Raw genomic sequence first — 20,383 nt, 5'->3', positions numbered from 1 at the left:
GGTTTGTTGGAAGGCCTGCGTAATGTGCGTAAAGGTCGTGCGTAAAAGAAAAAAAGTCTGGTGCAGAAAATAAACAACTGTAAACCGTGTGTAGGTAAATAAAAATAACCCCGAGAAACAGAATGAAAAGAATTTTGTCCTTCAAACAGCATCACAGCAGAAAATGAAAGTTACACAGCGCTTGTTTTGTATTTAACCAAGCTTATCTCATCCCGTCTTAATTCTAAATTGTGATGATTGTGACAGTGACGGACATTTCCTTTTGGCAGCTCCTGGGCCCCCCAGAGGAGAGCCACAAAGCCGTGGCACGTGTGCAGTTGTATAGGGGCCCATCAGACCGTAAAAAGAGGAGGGTCCCGGCGTGTGCCTCTGCCGGGGAGGGGCTGAGCGCACACATTAATGTAATAAACCGCCAGTACATCTGCTAAGCTATCTGCACATCCTCCAACGAAATCCACCAAACCCATGCTCTAAGCCCTCCCACAATCAAATCCACTGGGATCTTGGTTTCATCCGATTGGTTGGGGATGCTGCAACAGGGGGGGCGAGAACAATAGCATCATTCCGGCATAAAAAGAGTGGAGCTATGCCTTGGAGACGAAAACATTTCAGCAACAGAAGGATCGATATACTGGGGAGATAAAGTCCCATAAGCTTCTAGTGTTGCCATATTTTTAACAAACCTGGATACTCGAGACTTCACCCACCTCCCCGAAGTGCCTTTCCGCTGTTACTCGCCAAGATGCCCAAAGGATTCCTGGTAAAAAGAAACAAGAAATCTGCACATGTTTCCTACAGGACTCGACCGGATGAAGATGACCTCCAGGAGCAACCCACCCCAGCTGCCTTGCCGTGTCAGATGGACCCCTCCCCGCCGATGTCTGTGGCGTCCAGTCCGGTCCGTGCCGGAGCATCGCTGGATTCCACAGCAGCTGAGGCGCCGGTGCCAAGACTGGAGAAACCGGCACAGTTCGGCAACCCAGAGGCGGTGTGCCAAGCCCTCTACAGCCCCACCCGGCCCATCAGCAAGGAGCACGACAACGGATATTTTGAGCGAAGTTTCAATCTAGGCTCGCCTATTTCTGCCGAGTCATTCCCGACACCTGCCTCCCTCTCCGGTCTGGATCATCTCATGTACGCCCCGGTCGACCTGAAAATCGGCACCAGCAACAGCAGCCGCAGCGGCACCACCAGCAGCAGCCTCCCGGCACCAAGCAACCGGGTCGGTACCAAAAGACCCGCAGCTGACGGCACAGAGCGCAAATCGAAACCCGCCTCCAAGAAACCCAAAGCCATTAGAAAACTCAACTTTGAGGACGAGGTGACGACCTCTCCCGTGCTTGGTCTCAAAATCAAAGAGGGGCCGGTGGAGATGAAGCCGAGGGCGCAGACGTCCGGAGGAAACAAGCCTTTGGGGGAGTTTGTGTGTCAGCTGTGTAAGGAGGCGTATGCGGACCCCTTCTCTCTGGCCCAGCACAAGTGCTCCCGCATCGTCAGGGTCGAGTACAGGTGTCCCGAGTGCGATAAGATGTTCAGCTGCCCGGCCAACCTCGCCTCTCACCGCCGCTGGCACAAACCGCGGACCACCGGCGTACCGGCGATGTCACCCGCACAGGGCATCAAACCCGAAATGGCCAAAATTCCACCGCTAGGTGTCAAGTCAGTCTCCGACGAAACCAAAGACATGAGTGACAGAGACACCCCGAGTCCAGGTCTGTCCGAGTCGGGCTCTGAAGATGGTTCATACGACTGCCAGTTCTGCGGGAAGAGGTTTAAGCGACAGGCATACCTAAGAAAACACATCATGGGACACCAGGCCTTGCAAAAGAAAGTGCTGGAGGAGCACGGGTTTCAAACCAGCGACCGTGCAACAGAACAGGCTCCGGTCTCCGTCTCCACCTCCTCCACCACCTCCTCCTCCTCCTCCTCAGCATCATCATCATCATCCTCCTCATCATCATCCTCAGAGGAAGCCACAAACCAAAGCCCTCTCAATCTGAGCCCGGTGGACTGCCTGCTGTGCCCGGTGTGCGGGGAGAGTTTCACCAGCAGGGCCGGCCAGGAGAGACACCTGCGCCTCATGCACTCCTCCCAGATTTACCCGTGCAAATATTGCCCCGCCACTCTCTACAGCTCACCGGGGCTCACCAGGCACATAAACAAGTGCCACCCCTCGGAGAACAGGCAGGTGATCCTGCTCCAAATGCCGGTGCGCCCTGCCTGCTAAGAGACAACGCATAAAACTCGTGCCTTTCATGGAGGAGAGAGTTAAAAAAAAAAGAAAAAGAAAAAAAGGAAAAAGAAAAAAGAGAAACAAAAAGGTGGCTGTGAAGTTTAAAAAAAAAAAAGTTTGTGATGCTCACTGCCATAACTTTAGGCCAATGAAAGGCAGGGCGGTTTGATGTTTAAGTGGTGTATAATGAGGTGTCTTTTCCATGCCAATCAGTGATTGTTGAACGCTTCTCTCTATATTTGAATTACATATAGGCCTATTTTGAGATTTTCTTTCTCAAATTAGTTTATGAAGTACAAGAAGAAGAAAAAAAAAAGAATACAAAGCGTTAGTTTGACTGTTAAAGGGTATTTTTCTAGGACAGCACATGTGTTCAATGATAGCTTCTAGACCTAAGAAATGTCTTAAGATTCTCAGAAATCCTTCTCCCCCATCAAAGCCTTTTCAATTCACCGACCGTGATTGCTCTGTCACTGCAGCTTTACGCTAGTTTGTGAATGACAAAAAAAAAACAAAAAAAAAAACTTATCAACTTTGTATTGGTGGGAAAAAAAATGAGTGACTGAAACATTCCCTGTTTAGTAGAACCACAAATGCCTTTAGTATACAAATAAGCCTAGTCTGACATAGCCTACATACACATCCAAATCCCGCTGTATAACTGCCTTAAAAAAAGTCATCATAGACTGTTTTAATTTTGAATGCTGGCACATATTTTATCATTATTATTATTATTATTATTGAAGATTGTTGCAATATTTTTCATCATATGTTTATTTATTTATTTATTATAATTATTTTATGTAACTTATTGTTGTGTTTGTTGTGATTTTTTCCCACCTGTGAATCGTTCTGGCAGTTTACATGTCGTATAGCCAAAATGTTTTTTTGTTTTTGGGTTTTTTTTTTTGTTTCTTTTTGTTGTCAAAATTTACATTATGAGTTGTGATATTCGTCGTGGGTTCGGGTTTTAAATCTTCAATCTCCACAGCTCTTGTAAAAAGAAAAGAAGAAAAAAAAAACAACAAAAAAACAAAACGTAAAGCTCTTACCTTAGATGCAATCTTTTTTAAGGACAAGTTATTTTTCTTAAATGTTGGCTTTTATAGCGCTTTGATTGTATGTGTATATCGTTGTTGTCTATCGAAATAATAAAAAAAATATTTTCAAAAGGAGACACGTCTTCAACTTGTTTTTTTCACTTTTCTTTCCAGACAGGGTGTAAAACAGTGTTAATGAACTTTTTAATGACTTTTAACTAAAAACAAACAAACAAAAAATATATATACACAATATTTCTAAAGAGAAATTTCTATTACTTAGTGATATAAAATTATTATAGCTTGTTGATCATAGGCTTGATTGCCCGTGATATGTTTCTGTCATTTAGCAGATTATTTCAACTCAAGATGACTGAAACGAATAGAAAATATTTACCTCGTCTATAAATATGATTTGAGTACTTTGAGATGTTGGGAAAAAAGTCCTCTGACTTCTTATTTTCAGGACACAAATTAAAACAATTAAGCCAACCCTGTGCGCTAATTAAAACTCGTTATCAACGTCACCTTTACGCGCGCGCGCGCGCGCACACACACACACACACACACACACACACACACACACACACACACACACACACACACACACACACACACACACACACACACACACAAGACCTTAAATACTGTAAGGTTTTAGGACTTTAGGACTTCATTCATAAAAATGTTTATACCACAGCGAGACTTTGGGTGAAATACAGTTTCAATCTTGCTTTTATGGCCGATCAGGTGATTTAAAGCTGAGCTGCTCTCACCCTAAAAGTTGAAACAATGTCAGCATTCAAACGCCTGTAACTCAACTTCTTCCTCGGTACCACCATCTCTATCACACTCCAGAATAGTGCGAATCTATTCAGCCGTCCTCAACAGGAATAAAAGAAACCTTAGAGGCCTCTTTGGCCAAACCTTTGCCTTCGATTCCTCGTTTATCAGACCGATTCGCAGTAAATCATTGCAGCAGTGGCTCAATAGACGCCGTTTCGCTGCCATAGAGAAGCACTTAGGGCCTAATCATAAATCCCCTCCTTAATACCATGTCAAGACATGACAGGAGGACAAAGAGGTGGTGGATCACAACTCACCTCTGCAGCAGTAAAACATCTGTCTGCTTTGGAAGACTCATGCAGCTCGATTTTATGTTGATTTAGGACGCATCGGGACTCAGTTGGCTTCATATCTGACCTCCATAACCTGTGAAGCATTAAGTCAGCTGTAATTTAGCGGGCAGCCTCCAACTGTGTCACCTCAGACACACACACACTGTCAGCACGGACTATTATCAATGATGGTGAAACTCTCAGTTCAGGGTTAAACACTGACCTTTTTCATGTTGTTCTTGCTCATTAATCTCTGCACCTGTCCAAGGCCAAAAAGAATAATACAAACTTTTATATATATATTAATATTAGAGTTACTCCTCCTTTGAGGTCTCAGTGACAATACATCAAGGCAGAGAGATATTTGATGTGTGAAAACAGACTACTGCCAGCAGGATATCACATGAAATAATGCAATCTTGTAGTAATCACAGAAGACTGTCAGCCACAGAGGGGATGGGACATCCAGCCCCTGCCTGTTTGGTTGTAAACTACCTCAGAGTCAATAATGGCAGCGTTGAGTATGGGTGAAAATGAGGTAACATTAAGCTTCTTTCTCACCCTTTCTCACACACAGTTTTAAAAAGGATCCAATTACAGTCAAGTACTTTTCTGGCGTTTCTATGTGACCCAGGTGAGTCAGGGCACCCGTAGGTGCTGCAAACATTGCACCTGTACCTCCTGGTGAGGTTTCCATTATGCTGGCCTCCCCAAAGCAGGGCTGAGCAGCAGGGGAGACAGATGGAAGGAGGGTCAGGTTACCCCTGCTGCTGCTGCAGTGCAGGGCCAGGGTCAGAAAGTCCATGGTAACAGCACCATCATGTCGACACACACACACACACACACACACACACACACACACACACACAACTCTGCAAAATCTGAGGTTACACAATTCGCTGATAAGAGGGAAAAAGGCACAGGGATAAGTAGAATTTCAAATTGATTTAATGAAATGTTTCAATTTTCACATTTCTAATAAAGATAGCAGGACTTCGGTCGTTAAAAACGGTTTGATATGTTGACAAGTAATGATGAAATCTTCAAGCTTTTTTCCTCTTCCTCTTATACAAAGATTATATTACAGGCATTAATATATTTATATTCAAAGGGCGCAGAGGTCCTCAAATTTGACACAATGTACAAGGATTTCTAAAACGAGAAGAAAAAGCAAAAAAATAAACAAAACAAAAAAAAACATACTAGGACTAACACTAGCTCATTTTTCTTCACGTTATATAAGACACACAATCCTTATCTTGGTCCAAACTAACATCTCCAGCAAATAAGCCACCAAAGGGGGAGCACAGACCCCTTCAACAGACATCACCTATAACCTACAATCTTTAAATCAGCATCCTGGGTGCTTCCTTCAAGTGGCTTTGGGGGGAAAATAAAAACCAAAGATGTTGATCCAGGCCTATTATATCTATACATTCTTCAAAAAAAAAAAAAAAAAAAAAAAAAAAAAAAAAAAAAAAAAAAAAAAAAAAAAGCACATAGATTGATCTGTCAATCCTCCTGATTGAACAAACAAAAGGAGGAGGCGAGATGTGACAGTAAAAATGACAGGAGAGCACGGGGGAAAGTAAGGCATAGTAGTGCAACAGATGGGGATAGTGTTGCAGCTTGGGTGGAGCCCTCAGAGGGTGTGTGAGTGTATAATGTGTGTGTGTGTGTGTGTGTGTGGGGAACACCTGGCTACCATGACTACCCGAGCGGGCAGGCTGGAGAAGTGAGAGCGCCGGCCTGGCTGTTGCTAGGAGGTCTGCTAGAGTTTAGCTCTGGCATGCCACCTAAAACCCAGCCCCCACCACCAGCACCACCACCACCAGCACCACCACCACCAGCACCACCACCACCCCCTTGGCTCCAACCCCTCCTGTGGCCTCAGGAGGCGACATGGGGAGAGGATCATGGGAAAGAGGAAAGAGGAGGAGTCGATGCCACTTGATTCCATTCATAGATAACGACGGCGCAGCAAACCACCTATAATAAAGACTGAACGGAGAACCCTGCGATTCCAAATCCATCTGTTGTTGTTGTTTTTGTTGTGGGAAGCATGGTGACAGTGACCTTTAGAGGCACAGGGGAGGAAAACACTTTGTTTTAGAACGCTAATGAGGAGACGTGATGCAGGGTTTCCATGGTTTGTCTCAGACGATGAAGAGGAGAAACTAAAATCTGATTATGGGGAGTTAAGGGTGGGTGTGGGACATCATCTTAGGGGACAGACATTACACAGGCACCGTGAAAAGCTCCCTCAGAAACTCACACATTCATACATACATGCACTCTCACTTTCTCTCACACAAACAAACAAACAAACAAAAAAACAAACAAACACACACACCAGTGCATGGAGTTAAGATTCACCTGAGGCTCTGGCGGTATTTTTCCTTTAAACAGCACATGAATACATAATACAACACAACAGCAAAATAATTCATCAAATAGTCCTTTCTATATACATCTAGCAAACAGACATCAGCAAATAAAACTTAAAGCAATTTACAATCCAGGAACAAAGAGACGCACACATTGGATGCTAGTTAATCAATGACAGAGAGTGCAAAAAGGTTGGTTGGGAATGTTGGAATGTCTATGTCCTAGCTTCACAGGACATGGAAACTGATAGCAGAGGAAAGAGACAGGAGGAACTTATTCAATTACCGGACATGAGCCTATGTTAACAACATCAGAAGACAATTACAAACGCAGTCTTTTCTCATTCCAGCAGAGTTGCATAAATCAAATCATGACACAATCCATCGGAATTCATTTAAAAAAGGAAAATTAGAGTGATAAAAAAAAAAAAAAAAACCCAAACAAATTTCTATTCAGCTCAAGTTAGAAAGACGTCATTGATTGTCCACCCTGGGTTCTTAACTATTAAAAAGCGTCTGACTGCACGTACTACAGAGACTCTAGCCTGTGTAGCGGCGCAGTGAGTACAAATCATTCTGGGGAGGTTAGTCCCCATGCATCGTCTTTTTCTCCTGCTCACTGTAGGGAGACGGTCCACCAACACGGTCCAAACTGAAGTGGTATCTGTGACACAGAAAGGTTGTGGCAGGCGCAGAAGTAGAGGTAAAAAAGGCAGACACGTTTATAAATGGATCCCAATCTCTTGTGCAGTTGTAGCATGATGCCATTTACAGCTGTGTCATTCAGTGCTTTGTCACATTAAGTGTTGAGATAGAGTAGATACAGAAACAGGGTAAAGCAGTCTCCCATTCCTTTACTATAGTAAGAACTTTTTTTTTCCTCTAGTGCATCTTGTCTGCACTAGAAAGTGAGAATAAAGATGACAATTTTTTTTAAAACACATGTTGCTTTAAGACTTTGCAGTCAAGTCTTCCTATGTTGCTGATTCTTAAGCTGAAACCACCAGGATGAACATAAATAGCTTAGTCACATGTCCATCTCGATTAAGCAGTTAAACACCACGACAAATGGAAATGTATCAACGAAATCAATGATTGCCACTTAAATTAAAAATTGCAATATGCTCCAGTTACATGTTTATATGACACAAAATAAAAACAAAGAGAAACAATACACGCCAAAAGAAACAAAAAAAAAAAGGAAGAAAAATCTCTTGCAGTCACGGCTGGGTGTGTGAGGTTCTTCGAGAAAAGATTAAAGGCTGCACTTGGGAGGGGAGAAGGGGACGGTGCTGAAGAGCTCAGTTGGAGGATTTGCTTATAGCGCTGGCTGATCGGCGGAGTTTTCCGGAAACTCGATTCTTTGTGGCACGGGGCATTGTGGGAGAGACCTGGTCGACGGAGTCCGTCGCTCCTGCGGTGTTTCCGGCTTCGGTGCTCACACTGCCGGTGAAGGAGCCTAGGGGGAAAAGATGGAGGGAGAGTTTGTATAGAGACAGAGCTGGTCAGACATGGCACTGGGCTTTGTGTGATTGCTGTTTATCCCAGCATGCTTTGTCATGCATGTGGCTGCTCCCACAACCAAGATTACCCAATTCATCGGATTTTCACCAACATTCACATTCATTTACAATGCAAACTGTAAAAAAACAAAACGAAACAAAGAAAAACAAGTGTCAGGATTTAAGTTTGTTCTACCCCTTCATCATTGGAAAGTGAATAAAATATTCCAGCAATGACATGCCTTTTTCACATGCTGTAGATAAGCAAAGCTTGTTAAAAGAAAAGCTGCCTTTCTTCCCAATACAGGTTTTCCAGATGCTTATAGGATATAAAAAATGAAAGGTAACCTTTGTAGCTACGGGTGGGGGAAAAAAAAAACAGTATTCAATTCTCAGTGTGACAGCAGAATGCTTAGAATGAAAGTAAAATTACACATTATGCTCTTGTTGTGAACATGCGGCGCTTTCCTATTGTCAAACATCGTCATTTTTCAAAAAAAAAAAAAAAAAACCTTCACATCCATGATTATGGGATGGCAAATAGTAATAAGCTGTGAGGTGGGCATCAAATGCTGGTGAGGACAATCAAGTATTGTCAACGCCGCCTTGACTTCCTCAGTGTGCTCCTGACCAGACCCTAACCGCAGGACCCCCAGCCTCCCCACCCCCGCCTCTGCCCCATGCCTCGAGTTTAAACAACTTTTCTGCTTTGTCGAGATGGCATCTGGTTGCCTATTTTCTTTCCTATCCTTTTATTTCCTGCCATTTTTTCCGAGGCATCTCAAGTTGCAGCGGCTAAAAGGAATGGCAGATGGCTGGAGTAACAGACACTCAGCAGCACAGTGGACACCGGCAGCATCCAGGCCCACGGCTCACTGGGAGAGGAGGGGTGGGCTATGGATGAAACATTGGGTGTGTGCATTGTGAAGGGGTTTGAAGGGAGGTGATATGCATATGAATATAAACAAGGGATGGGGTTGGCTAAAAATGAGGGCTGGCCTTACGGACAGAACAAATCCTGCATTCCCGTATTCTTCGGCTCATTCCTACAGTACAACACTTTGTTTTCTAAACTACACTCCAGCTGCATGTGCTGTAAAGAAAAGACGTATGACAGGCAGGAGGAAGGCAACCACCTATTAAAGCTAATATGCACAGACAATAGCGTGGTACAGTTCACCACCCACTCAACAGACTTCCCTTTTCGTTTAGCGGCCATTAAAACATGCTGCACTAAACAGTCATCACTCCCACTGTGGCACTTAATGACTTTGGTTGCATCAGTTTCTAAATGATGTTCTTCACTATATGGCCTTATGTAAGAATTAATTTTCATAGTAAGATACTGAGCGAAAAAAAAAAAAATCCATATCCCAAAGAGACTAATGTGTCATCATTATCGTCATTATACCCCAGCATTTCAACTCCGTACTCAGCCCAAACTGCCTTATGGTGAGGTTAATTTCAGATGGAAAGAAGAAGGGAGAGGCTGAGAGAGAAAGAAAACAAAGAAAGTCTTTAAATGGCCCTGCTATCCTATTGGTCCCCTCTGCAGCAGTTCAAACAAGGCTTTAGATGACAAAGACGTCTTCCAGTGCGGCAGGTGTTAGTCTCAGAGTCTGCCCCAGGCAAACAGGCACACTCCAACAGGAGGAAATGGGGTGGTGGCGGTGGTGGTGGTGGTGGGCGAGGAGGGATTGTGGGGGGAAAAAAAGGAAAAGAAAGAAAAGAGAAAAGTGTTTGCTGGGGGAAGAGATAAAGGCGCGCCACATGCAGAAGCGAGGACCAGAAGTATAGCCGTATTGTTCATGCTGCTACTTAGTCAGGTGCTAATTGTCCCCACCGTGCATCACTTTCAATTACCAGCCTGGCCTAAACAGTAGGACACCCCCCCCCTAAATAAACAGCCTGGTTTCTCTGTCCCCTTCCCTTTGTCAGAGCACTCAGTAAATAAAGCGTGGTTAGTACTGAATGAAAAAAAGGAGGGATTGGGGGGGAAAAACAGCCAGGATGAGTGAACGAGCGAAGGGTTGGTAGTCCGCTGGACGGAAACAAGCTTCTGGTCTGACTCGGGGCTTACCTTCGCCACATACAGTATTTGGACCTTTAAGATATTTTTAATCTAAAAGGGAAAAACAGAGTAGAGCATCATGTGAGAGAGCAGTGGACACACACCATACCACACGGCAGCAGATCACAACACAACGCTGCTGAAAAGTGAGTGATTTGGAGGAATATTCAGACAGCTTGTGTGGCAGCAAGGTTAGTTGTCACTGGAGGGTTTAAAAGTCACACATGGTTAACTGATTCGGGTGAGGAGTTAATCAACAAGTGACATTTTTTTTAATGAAGAAACCTTCAGGCCGTGATGTCTGATGATACCTGATAAATCTGTCCAATTCACAGATTTCAAAAGTACAAATTCTGAAATCCAGAGTGTGAATTGTAGGCAGTTCACGTGGCAACAGCAGACTGAGAAACATTTAGCACGAGTGTTACTACTAGAGAGGGTTATAAAGGTGAGAAAAGTAAAAGATGCTGGGGCACCTCTGAGTGTCATTCAAGCTTTTAAGTTGTTTATCCACTAGAGAGAAGTATTGCCTTCTCGTGTGCAGTTATTTGTTTTAAAGAAAAGTTTAGAGGATGAACAAAAATAAATAGCAGGTGTAACACAACAAGGGCAGAGCACTGTGGATGGAGTCTGTATGACTGGTGGACTAGCTCATGCAGGAAGCCATGACTGGTTGGACTGATGTTGCAGGATGAGGGTGAGGTTGCAATCAGGATCATGGAGGACGAGACTGTGGAGGACACTGACAAGCCAAAAAGGTTAAGAGATAGGTGATGAACAGGAGAGGGCTGAGGTTAAATGCCTTACAGTGACACTAGTGAAACATTGCAGGAGCGCTTCATTTATGGATCAGCATGCAGAATCTGAACTCGAGACCTGCTTTCTACTTTTCCAAAAAGGGGGCTAAAATCAAGCATGGCCCCCAGATATTTATTTGATGATGGTGGAGTGATGTAAATGAATGAACGGATGGATGTCGGTGGGCTGGGGCTGGGTGTCATGCCTAGTGTGGAGGAAGCAGGCAGAGTCTTACAGTCCAGTTTGGCCCAGGGGTACTCCATGTCCCAAACCATCCCCGGCCAACGCCTGCACGCTGTCATGGAGCATGGATGACATGTTAGTGGCAGCAATGGGAGCCAGAGCAGGATGGAAAGGACAGACATATGGATGCGCGCGCACACACACACACACACACACACACACACACACACACACACACACACACTTTTTGAGCTTTTTGTTAGAGCTGATTATAGAAAATTAATATCCAACAATTATGACAATCAAATATGATGACGTTTTGCTAAAAAATAACAAAGAGGTAAGAGGTTTAACATCTAACACTGCAGAGCAATGGTGATTTGTTAGTTAAACAATAGAAGTTATGTAATGTTAAACCCTCGAGACTTGAGCACGTCCTTGATAAAATATGAATAGATGCACACACCCTAACATTAATCTATTTACGCACATAGATTCCGGGGAAATACAAATTGCCGTTCAGAATGAGTTTCCGCAGCAGTGAGGGTGACACAACAGCCTTACAGACTTCATTATGTCATGGCCTCTCACATTAGATGCAGCATATATTCCATGCTGTGAAACATTCTCAAGCCCGGCTAACCTTCCTGACCTCTCTGTCTGTCCATCCACAAAAGGAACCCGTGGTTGAAATAGTCCTAGCTAGATTTTCTTCCTCTCTTTCCAGATCTCAGTCCTCTCTGTTCCTCTGTATCTGTATCTTTGGTAGGGGTCATCTGCGGAGATTTTACACCTCTGCAGGAGAGATGAGCAAACAGTATGGTAATGTGACTGACCACCTTGCCTGCCTTCGACAGCTTAGATATCACACCTCACACCTGAGACTGAAGTCCTACACACAGGCACACACAGGCACACGGCCTAGAAAACTCAGACATTTAATTCTCACATGCCAGCAAACAGGATAAAAATATTACATACACTAAAGCCGCCCTTAAAACTTATAAGCACTGACAGATTTGAAAATGACAAGATGGTGTGCTATTGTGGAGTGCTTTCCTTGTCAAAACAGAACGTGTGTCGGGATCCAATAGAGTGGAAAAGTGCAATCCTGTATTGATTTCAGTGCTGTTGCAGATCGATCGGAGCTGGTACAAGTAGGGAGAACAAGATAAGACACGTTTTCCATTCTATTCATCACGGACTGATAAAACTGCTGTGCTGACATCCGCGAGCTGCTGTTTGTTGGTCGGATCTCTTAAGTGTCAGTGAATGAGCTCATGAAGACGCACGCTCACACACACAAGCATGCACTCTGCAACAAGGCTGCTTATATTCATAGGAAAGCAATTGCACGGAAAGATGCAGTTTAAAACAAGAAGAGATGAAAAAAAAAAAAAGTAAGGAAGTGGAGAAAGCGGAGTGTGTTTGAAGTCGGTTCGGATGGCGTGAAGAGCCGGGCCCGTCGTTTGATATTCATCAGTGAGCGTAGGCGTGGAAGAAGAGTGGAGAGAATGAGAGGGGTGGAGGAGGCGATGGGGGGGGGGAAACAGGTGTGGAGGAGGAGAGACTGTTCTGGAAAAAGGGGTAAGAAAAGAGGCGTTGAAGAAGAAGGAAAAAGACCAGAGTGTGATGGAGACACAAAGAAACAGGTAGAAGAGATGGGGTGGAAAGAACAAGAAGGACAGAGGTGCAGTGTGGTTAATTTCTCACCTGTCCCACTTATTGGATAGCCAGGAGAGGGGGAGAAGACCTGCGAGGCAAAGTCCTCAAAGGTCATGACCTCTCTGTGGTTCTGAACAATGGCCTCCAGGTAGAGCGCCCGCTCCTCATAGCTGGTTAGCTATCGTTAAGGAACAAAACATAATGGCAGGTAGGGAAAAAAAAGAACAAACAACAAGCGAGGGATAGTTAGCAACATGTAGTTAAACCTAATACTGTGTATACATGTGTGAGGGTTACCAGGCGGGGCAGCTCCACCGTCAACAACCCAGCCAGAAGCAAAGATGGAACAATCAGCCATGCCACACATCCCCAAATGAGAAAGCAGTCTCCAAAATAATCATAAAAAAAGAAAGGAAGAATACATCACTACTGGCGTGATTCTCCAAACCTCTCCTCTCCCTCCTCTCGTCCCTCTCTTCTCTCTAATAGAACCCCTGCTGCAGGCAGCATGTCTAGGACCACCCTCCCCGATGTGCTGCCTGCCACTTCTCCGTGCCATCAGGGGGAAAATTGGAGCCATTTGAAATTCAGAGTGACAAGCAGTGACTGGAGCCTGGGCAGCCAGCATGCAGGATGGATGGCCGGATTTGAAATGGGAAAGCTCAAATTAATAAATAAATAAATAAGCTGGCAAAATGGCTGCCGGGTGAGGGTGGAAAACATTCTGATGACCATTATCATATCATTACCATAGATATATTGTGCTGCGTCTGTTGTGGAATGGAGGCAAGTGCCGGATAAAATATGTTGCAGGGAACTATTGAAGGAAAAAGGTCTTTGTGATGGCATAATGATAGTAAGCACTTTTCAGATTTAACTGTGTGTGTGTGTGTTTGACAATGAGTCTGATTATTCTCACGGCTGTCTGTTGTGACCATTTTCCTTGATAGACGAACCTCACAAATTGCTTGACAAACATGCATTCTCTCCCCCTCTCTCTCTCTCAAACACAAACACACAGACACACACACACACACAGACACACACAGACTCACACAGACTCACACAACTACGGTCTCCCAACACAGAGGGCCCCCTCCCCCTCATCTCATTACGATTGCCAGGGTGGAGTGGCACTGGGCTGTTGCTGACGCCAAGGCTGAACCCGGCTGAGCTGAGATAGGCTGGACTGGGCCGAGAGGCTCTGGTCTGGGTTAGATAGATAGGACGAGACAGTGACTGGGCAGGGGGCCTGCTGTGGGCACATGCCGCCACAGCAGGGGCCAAGGCAGCCATGACCAATGGCTTTGAGGGAACCGTGGCAAAGCGGGGGTGACGGGCACCTGAGCCGGGAGGCACCAGAGGGTACCGTGGCCAAGCTGCTCACAGGGACAGACACGGCTGGACAGAGGGCGGAATAAGACAAAGGATAGGGTAACAGGAGACAAGAGGATGGATAGTGAGGTGTGGTTCCACACATCGCATGAACCAAATAATTACAGGCTTGTAAGCCTAATATAGACCAAAACATGAACAGCATGATTTAGAAAGAGAGAAACACTAGTGAGTGTATGTAAAAATAAATGTGTTCCTCAAACAGAAATTCTTCAGACTTGAGGAATTCTGTGTCTCCTGTGCTCAGTGATTCTTTTTGGCATTTAGTTGGAAAATGAGATTCTTGAATAAACACGAAAGATTTGGACACCTGTCAGGAAAGAACACCAAGAAAGCCATTAAAGTAAAAGCTGATATTTCATATGTATTATTACAGGAAATGGAAAGGCAAAAAAAAGAAAGAAAGTGGGCTTTAAGACCAGTCAACTAATATACTGTATCGCCATGCTCTAAACGGCATTTAAGACGCAGAGAGCATGACTTTAAGCACGCAAAAGCACTTCCCTCTCGAGCTCTATATCTGTCCTCCAGTCATAGCCAAACAAGCCACGTCACTGTTTTCTGTCACTTGCTGGAAACAGTATTGGACAAAGAGTGGCATCCCGGTCTCTGCTGCCATGGTAACTTGGGTCACAGCTCTGTGTGGTGGGTCATATCCCAGCTTTTATGGATGACAGACATAGAGGAAGGATGTTTGTAAAAGAACAAAATGTACCCAGATAGGTAATAAGCGGAAGATAAAATATAGTAGAAGGAAGGACTTAATGAAAAGAAATGAGAGAAGTTAGAAGGAAGCTGACAAATGAAAGACAAGGAAGGAGGAGAGAGAAAGAGAACCTCAGCACAGCGTGGGTCAACAGAGCCATATGGCTGTCCATTATCAGAGATGCAGATGACTGGAGGCCTGTTATTGAGATTCCTAAAGCAAATATTGACTCCAGCTGGAGCAGACGCTCTCTCTGACTCTGACACACGCCTCTCCTCCACTACTTCCTTCCGCTGCCCTCTATCGAAGTTAGACAAATGGATTATAGTGGGCGAGAAAAAAAAACTTCAAAAGACTGAAATGAGGGGAGATAGTGTAGAATTATCAAGAGACGAGAGAAAATATACAACAGGCTGCTAGGGAGAAAGACAGGCGGTGAGGGAGGGAGACTAATAAAAGGTATTTTGGAGATGAGTGAAAGCAAGAGCCATAATCAGCTCACTTAAGTAAATGCACAATGCTATCCGTGGGTAAAAAAATTGCTGCACAGAAATCAGATCTGATGCACAGTGAGGGGTAATCTTGCTTTCTCCCTCTTGCACTCCCTCATCTTTCTGCTTGTCTCTAATTACTAAGCCGTGGGCACAGCTTGTTCCCCTGCATATGCACAGATGCTGCTGCCTCCATGCAGTAACTTAATCAAGGGACACGTCCAGAACAGTGACGCAAAGGCTATGCCCATGTCATGGACACCAAACCCGCTGACACTGACCTACTTTTGGAAAAAAAAAAAATAAATATCTGCAGCTACCATTGATGAGTGCTTGTCTGAGCTTCATTTTTGTAACAAACATCTTCACAAAAAACTAAATATACTTTTGGGAAATGTTATAAAAGCATTTCACAGCATTACAGCTGTATTGCAAAAATACTCCACGATATCTTATGCTATTAAAAACAAAATGCTCCTAAAGCTAGGGATCAAATACATAAAAAGGAAAATGCAGACAGGTGAGCATTTCCGCAGATGGACTGCAACTTAAGTCACCCGTGACATAACTGTCATTTACAGCTAAAATGGACAAGCAAGACAAGCCAGTGTGTAGGAAGGGAGTGTGTTGCGCCACTTTGGGAATTTCCAAGGAACCCCTACGTTCCGAGCGGGTGCATTCCTATTAGGAAGAAGAGAGGGAAACCAATGTAACGTCTACGGAGCGTGGCAAACATTGGGATAGTAACGAGAAAAGAAAATCTCCCAGATCTGAGTCAATGTAAAACAAAACGGAAGGGACTGTCTAAAGATGTGGAAGCTCTAGTCTTGGGAGTTATGAGGAAGGGCGTGTTGGCTCTAAAGAGAAAAACTCAAATCCTGTCAATTAACTGCAACATTTACACATTTGTGATAATGTGTTTCAGTGGATAATGGCACTTCTCCACCCTGTCCTTCTCTTTCCCTTCCTTTTTTTGTCACGAGTGGTGACAAAAACAGTGACTTATGGTGTCAGAGTTAAGGTGTGTATCTCAAACACATACACTAAAACACAAATACACACAGGTCAGTTACGCACAAAGACAAAATGCAGCATACATGCCACATATTAAATGCTCTAAGTGGCTGAACAAACATCTCCAGAGACAGAATCAACAACAACGACCAAACCTGTGAAAGCATATCTGCATGTGCATATGAGTCAACCTACGTGTACATGCATATGTATCTGTGGGTGTGTGCATGTATGTATACATATGCATGCATGCTGTCCAGATGGCAGGGGGGTAGCTCTGGGGGAATGGTGGGGGTCAAGCATCTTTGTGGATCAAAGCCAAGGTCAGGGCAGCTGCAGTGGCCCATGTTCAAGGTGAATGGAGGACTCAGATGGCTCTTCATTAGCAGGCTGCTCCATCCCTGCTGGACCCCATCGGACAACAGCCACCAACCCTCATCATCATCATCTCCCTCCCTGCCTTGCTTCTTCTCTCTCCGTCCATAGGGACCTGTCCTGAAAATGCTTGTCCACTGGGATCCATATCGTGCAGTAAGTAACCCCACCCAGCACATGCAGACACATGCTCACACATAGGCGTTTGTGCATAAGTAGGCCCAACACACAACCACACACACACACAGCCCACACACACCCCACACACACACACACACACACACACACACACACACACACACACACACACACACACACACACTTTCAAAAGAGCCTATAAGTTGACCTCTGAACTGGTGTCTCTCTGGAGAGCAGCATCCTAACCATCTAGCCTCTGTCTTTGTGTTCCTCAGTCCCCCTTCTGACAAAAGACCTCACGCCACCACTGGCCTCTGACACACACACTCAAATCTTTTGGACACACACAGCCAGCAGTGACGTTTATGCATCAAGTCTTTGGAAAAAGACTCCTTTACTTTAAGGTACTCTGAATGTAAACAGTTTATATTGAGTGGTTATTTCTCACCACCAGCACAGACTGTTTGTATCCTTGAGGCAAAACCTGCATTGATATGCATCTATGTTTACATGTGCTAGTGGTCTTCTGGAGCATTGCCACACTTATTAATGCATAACCGCCACCAGCTGTCAATCAATGGTAAGGCATGAATCATCAGCTGGTATGTTTGTTGCTTTAACCGCATGCTCATGCTAAGACATGTGCTTTGTGCCAGTAGTGCACGAGATACAAACAAAACTGAACTGCAAAACACGACTGATATAGCAAGCCAGGAATTTAAATAGCTTCATGCAGACCTATGGTGACAAAGCAGATTCAGGGAAATGTCAAAATAGTTTACGAACTGAAGGTTCTGAGAACCAAATGTGTTCCATCATTGTGAAATACAATATGATTTTAATCATCAAGATTCTCTCTGGAGCTCTGGAACTCAGTAAATACCATTAGGGTCTTGGTCAGGAGACGAAAATGAGTCCAATGTCCCTGTTGTGACAGCCCATCTGGAGAATGGCAAGCAGAAGTTCAGAGATTCTGAAAGCATGATGGGACAAAAACCCCCCCAAAAAAACCAAACAAAAAAAACACATACTTGACCTGAATGCCAAGTGAACACCAGTGCTATTTCTGGTAAAGATAAACACCATGCCAACAGTGAATTGTATAGGTTGCAGCATCATGCTTTAGGGGTGACTGTCAACAACAGGGACTGGGAGATGGTCAAGACAACAGTGGGTGTCCCTAGGTAGCTAAAATCCCAGACAGGAATCCTGTTTTGTGATTTGTTTAAGAAACAAACAAACAATGAGGGTTTTTTGTAAACAGTCTAAGCTTTCCTTCAGCAGGAACTGCACAAATGAACAGAATGAGACAGACAGATAAAGACTCATACACACAGATAATCTGTGGATAATGCAGAGCAGGGGGTGAAGGTCCACACTAGGCAAAGGAGCATTAGATGGGGTCTTAAGACACCCCATGCCGACATTTCACTACTTAAGCTCATTTGTCATCCACTTCTAAGTCACAGAAGTCAGATGACAGGTGCAGGAAGGGTGCCTGCCCCCTCCCCTTTTGGCAAAGGCGCCCCCTATCACTTTGAGTTCAGAAGAGCACAGCGCCCGTCTGACATGCTATAGATGTCATGTGTACAAAACACAGACATAATGATATTAGAGTGTGGACAATCAGGGTGACAAGATTATAGCTTGTAAAAAATATATAAAAGATGTGGATGCCACTACACAGATTGGACCAGTGCCACACGACCTCTTCACCATGGAGACCTAAAAAGAGGACCGCAGAGCAAAGCAAAGCAACAGGCAAAGATCAAGCACAAGACATGGATAAGATACAAGATCCAGATCCAAAACATCTAGAGTACAGCACCAGGAGAGAGAGTCCCAGGATGGCTGATGGTCCAGTACAGAGACACTGGAGTGAAAAACGAGGAAGAGAGATATAGCCATGCAGCTTGGACAGTGAAGTGCTTATGGAGGTGTTTCATGGACTGTGAGTACTAGGCGTAATAGATTAATTTAGATGAAAATATGAGTTTTAAGTTTGGATTTTAATTCCTCAACAGAGTCAAACTGTCTGATAGCATTATTCCACAGGTAGGAGGATGACAGGAGAAGGCCCCCATGCTGAGGAGATCAGACTGCTATGAAGGGGTATGTCCGTTTATAATTTTTGTAATTCATCAAATGCACCTTAAAGTCTGATCTGACAAGAAGAGGGAGTCAATGGAGGGAAGTTAAAATAATATGATCAAATGTTCTAGGATCAGGATCTTTGTATTAGTCATGGACAGAAAATAATATTAGCTATTAGCTGGGTGGAAAAAGGCGGTCTATGTGATTTCTTCAGTTAGCCAATTAACAGAGTGGATACAGACTCCTTGGCTGTCAAACTTTGAGAAATCACAAAGTTGTCAAGAGTTATTGTTAGTTGATAAAGAACTGTGTTTAGTGGGCAGCGTGGATGACCAGAACTCAGTTTTATCAGAATTTATGAGCAGACATCCGTTTTTTCAAGCTGGGTTCTAATTGAATTATTTGCAGTTTCATGAGTGTAGCAGTGGAAATTAATTCCATAACTGTGTATAATTTGGCCAAGAGGTGAAATATAAAGAGGGAAAATCAGTGGGCCATGAACAGAGCCCTGAGGTGTGTTTAGATCACTGGACCACAGGCAAGAAGAAAAGAAGGAGGGATGTGGCAGGAAATTCCAGATTAATTCTGAACACAAGATATTGCTTTAACGTGGCAGGCAAGAGAACAGCAAACAACTCCGAAGTAATTTTCTGAGATTATGAATTATCTCCATTTGAAACCATTTAGGCTACTACACTGACACACAGACTGACTAACACACTGCCAGTGAAGAAGTGTTGATTAAAGTCTAACACAGACTTTCATTAAAAAACAACAACAACAAACCTCTGAGATGACAAAGGCTGACCGTGACATCTTATGATTCTGGGAGTTTTACTTGAAGAACATTTTAAAAAACCCTTAATGACTGTAAAAAATAAAAAATAAAAAAACAAAAAACCTGTGCCATGCATGAGGAGGAACCACTACTACGCTCCTCAGGCCTCCACAGCAGCAGCCAAGGTTAATCCTGTTTGTAGAAGCGCTGGTTGGTAAAAGGGGCTCTTGTAGTGAAGAGGGACAGTTTAGAGACGAGGTGGAGGGTGCCTCTAGGTGCTTGACCCCCTCCTCTCTTAGCCCCACATCTGCCCATTAACCTGGGCCAATCAGCTTGACCTTGGTGAGTAGAGGAGCTCAGGGGTAGCTCACAGCGCCATTGACTCCCAGCAGTCA

The 20,383-nt window shown here is 44.2% G+C and overlaps 2 protein-coding genes across 5 annotated transcripts in view; one reads left to right on the top strand and one right to left on the bottom strand.

The window, feature by feature from the left end:
* The first annotated feature begins 573 nt into the window (after positions 1-573).
* On the top strand, positions 574-2,788 carry insm1b (insulinoma-associated 1b). Its single transcript, XM_010731286.3, has one exon. The coding sequence runs from the start codon at positions 743-745 to the stop codon at positions 2,225-2,227; it is 1,485 nt and encodes a 494-aa protein (XP_010729588.3). The 5' UTR covers positions 574-742; the 3' UTR covers positions 2,228-2,788.
* Positions 2,789-6,449: 3,661 nt separating this feature from the next.
* The window catches only part of ralgapa2 (Ral GTPase activating protein catalytic subunit alpha 2), an 84,107-nt gene continuing 70,173 nt past the window's right edge, over positions 6,450-20,383 (bottom strand). For 3 of the 4 annotated variants that reach the window (XM_019261315.2, XM_027274691.1, XM_027274689.1), the window contains 2 exons: positions 13,046-13,167; positions 6,450-8,237 (listed from right to left, as the gene is read on the bottom strand). In XM_019261315.2, coding sequence (XP_019116860.1) covers positions 8,080-8,237; positions 13,046-13,167 — 280 coding nt within the window. In that variant the 3' untranslated portion in view covers positions 6,450-8,079. Of the gene's footprint in view, positions 8,238-10,360; positions 10,403-13,045; positions 13,168-20,383 lie in introns of all 4 variants that reach the window. The other variant, XM_027274690.1, reaches the window with a different exon arrangement.

This window comes from Larimichthys crocea, chromosome XXIV (genome assembly GCF_000972845.2).
Source record: "Larimichthys crocea isolate SSNF chromosome XXIV, L_crocea_2.0, whole genome shotgun sequence".
NCBI lineage: Eukaryota > Metazoa > Chordata > Actinopteri > Sciaenidae > Larimichthys > Larimichthys crocea.
This window is presented reverse-complemented; position numbering and strand designations above follow the sequence as displayed.

Excerpts from the sequence above, each read along its gene's own strand:
- insm1b (XM_010731286.3), top strand. The coding sequence starts at position 743 with ATGCCCAAAGGATTCCTGGTAAAAAGAAACAAGAAATCTGCACATGTT.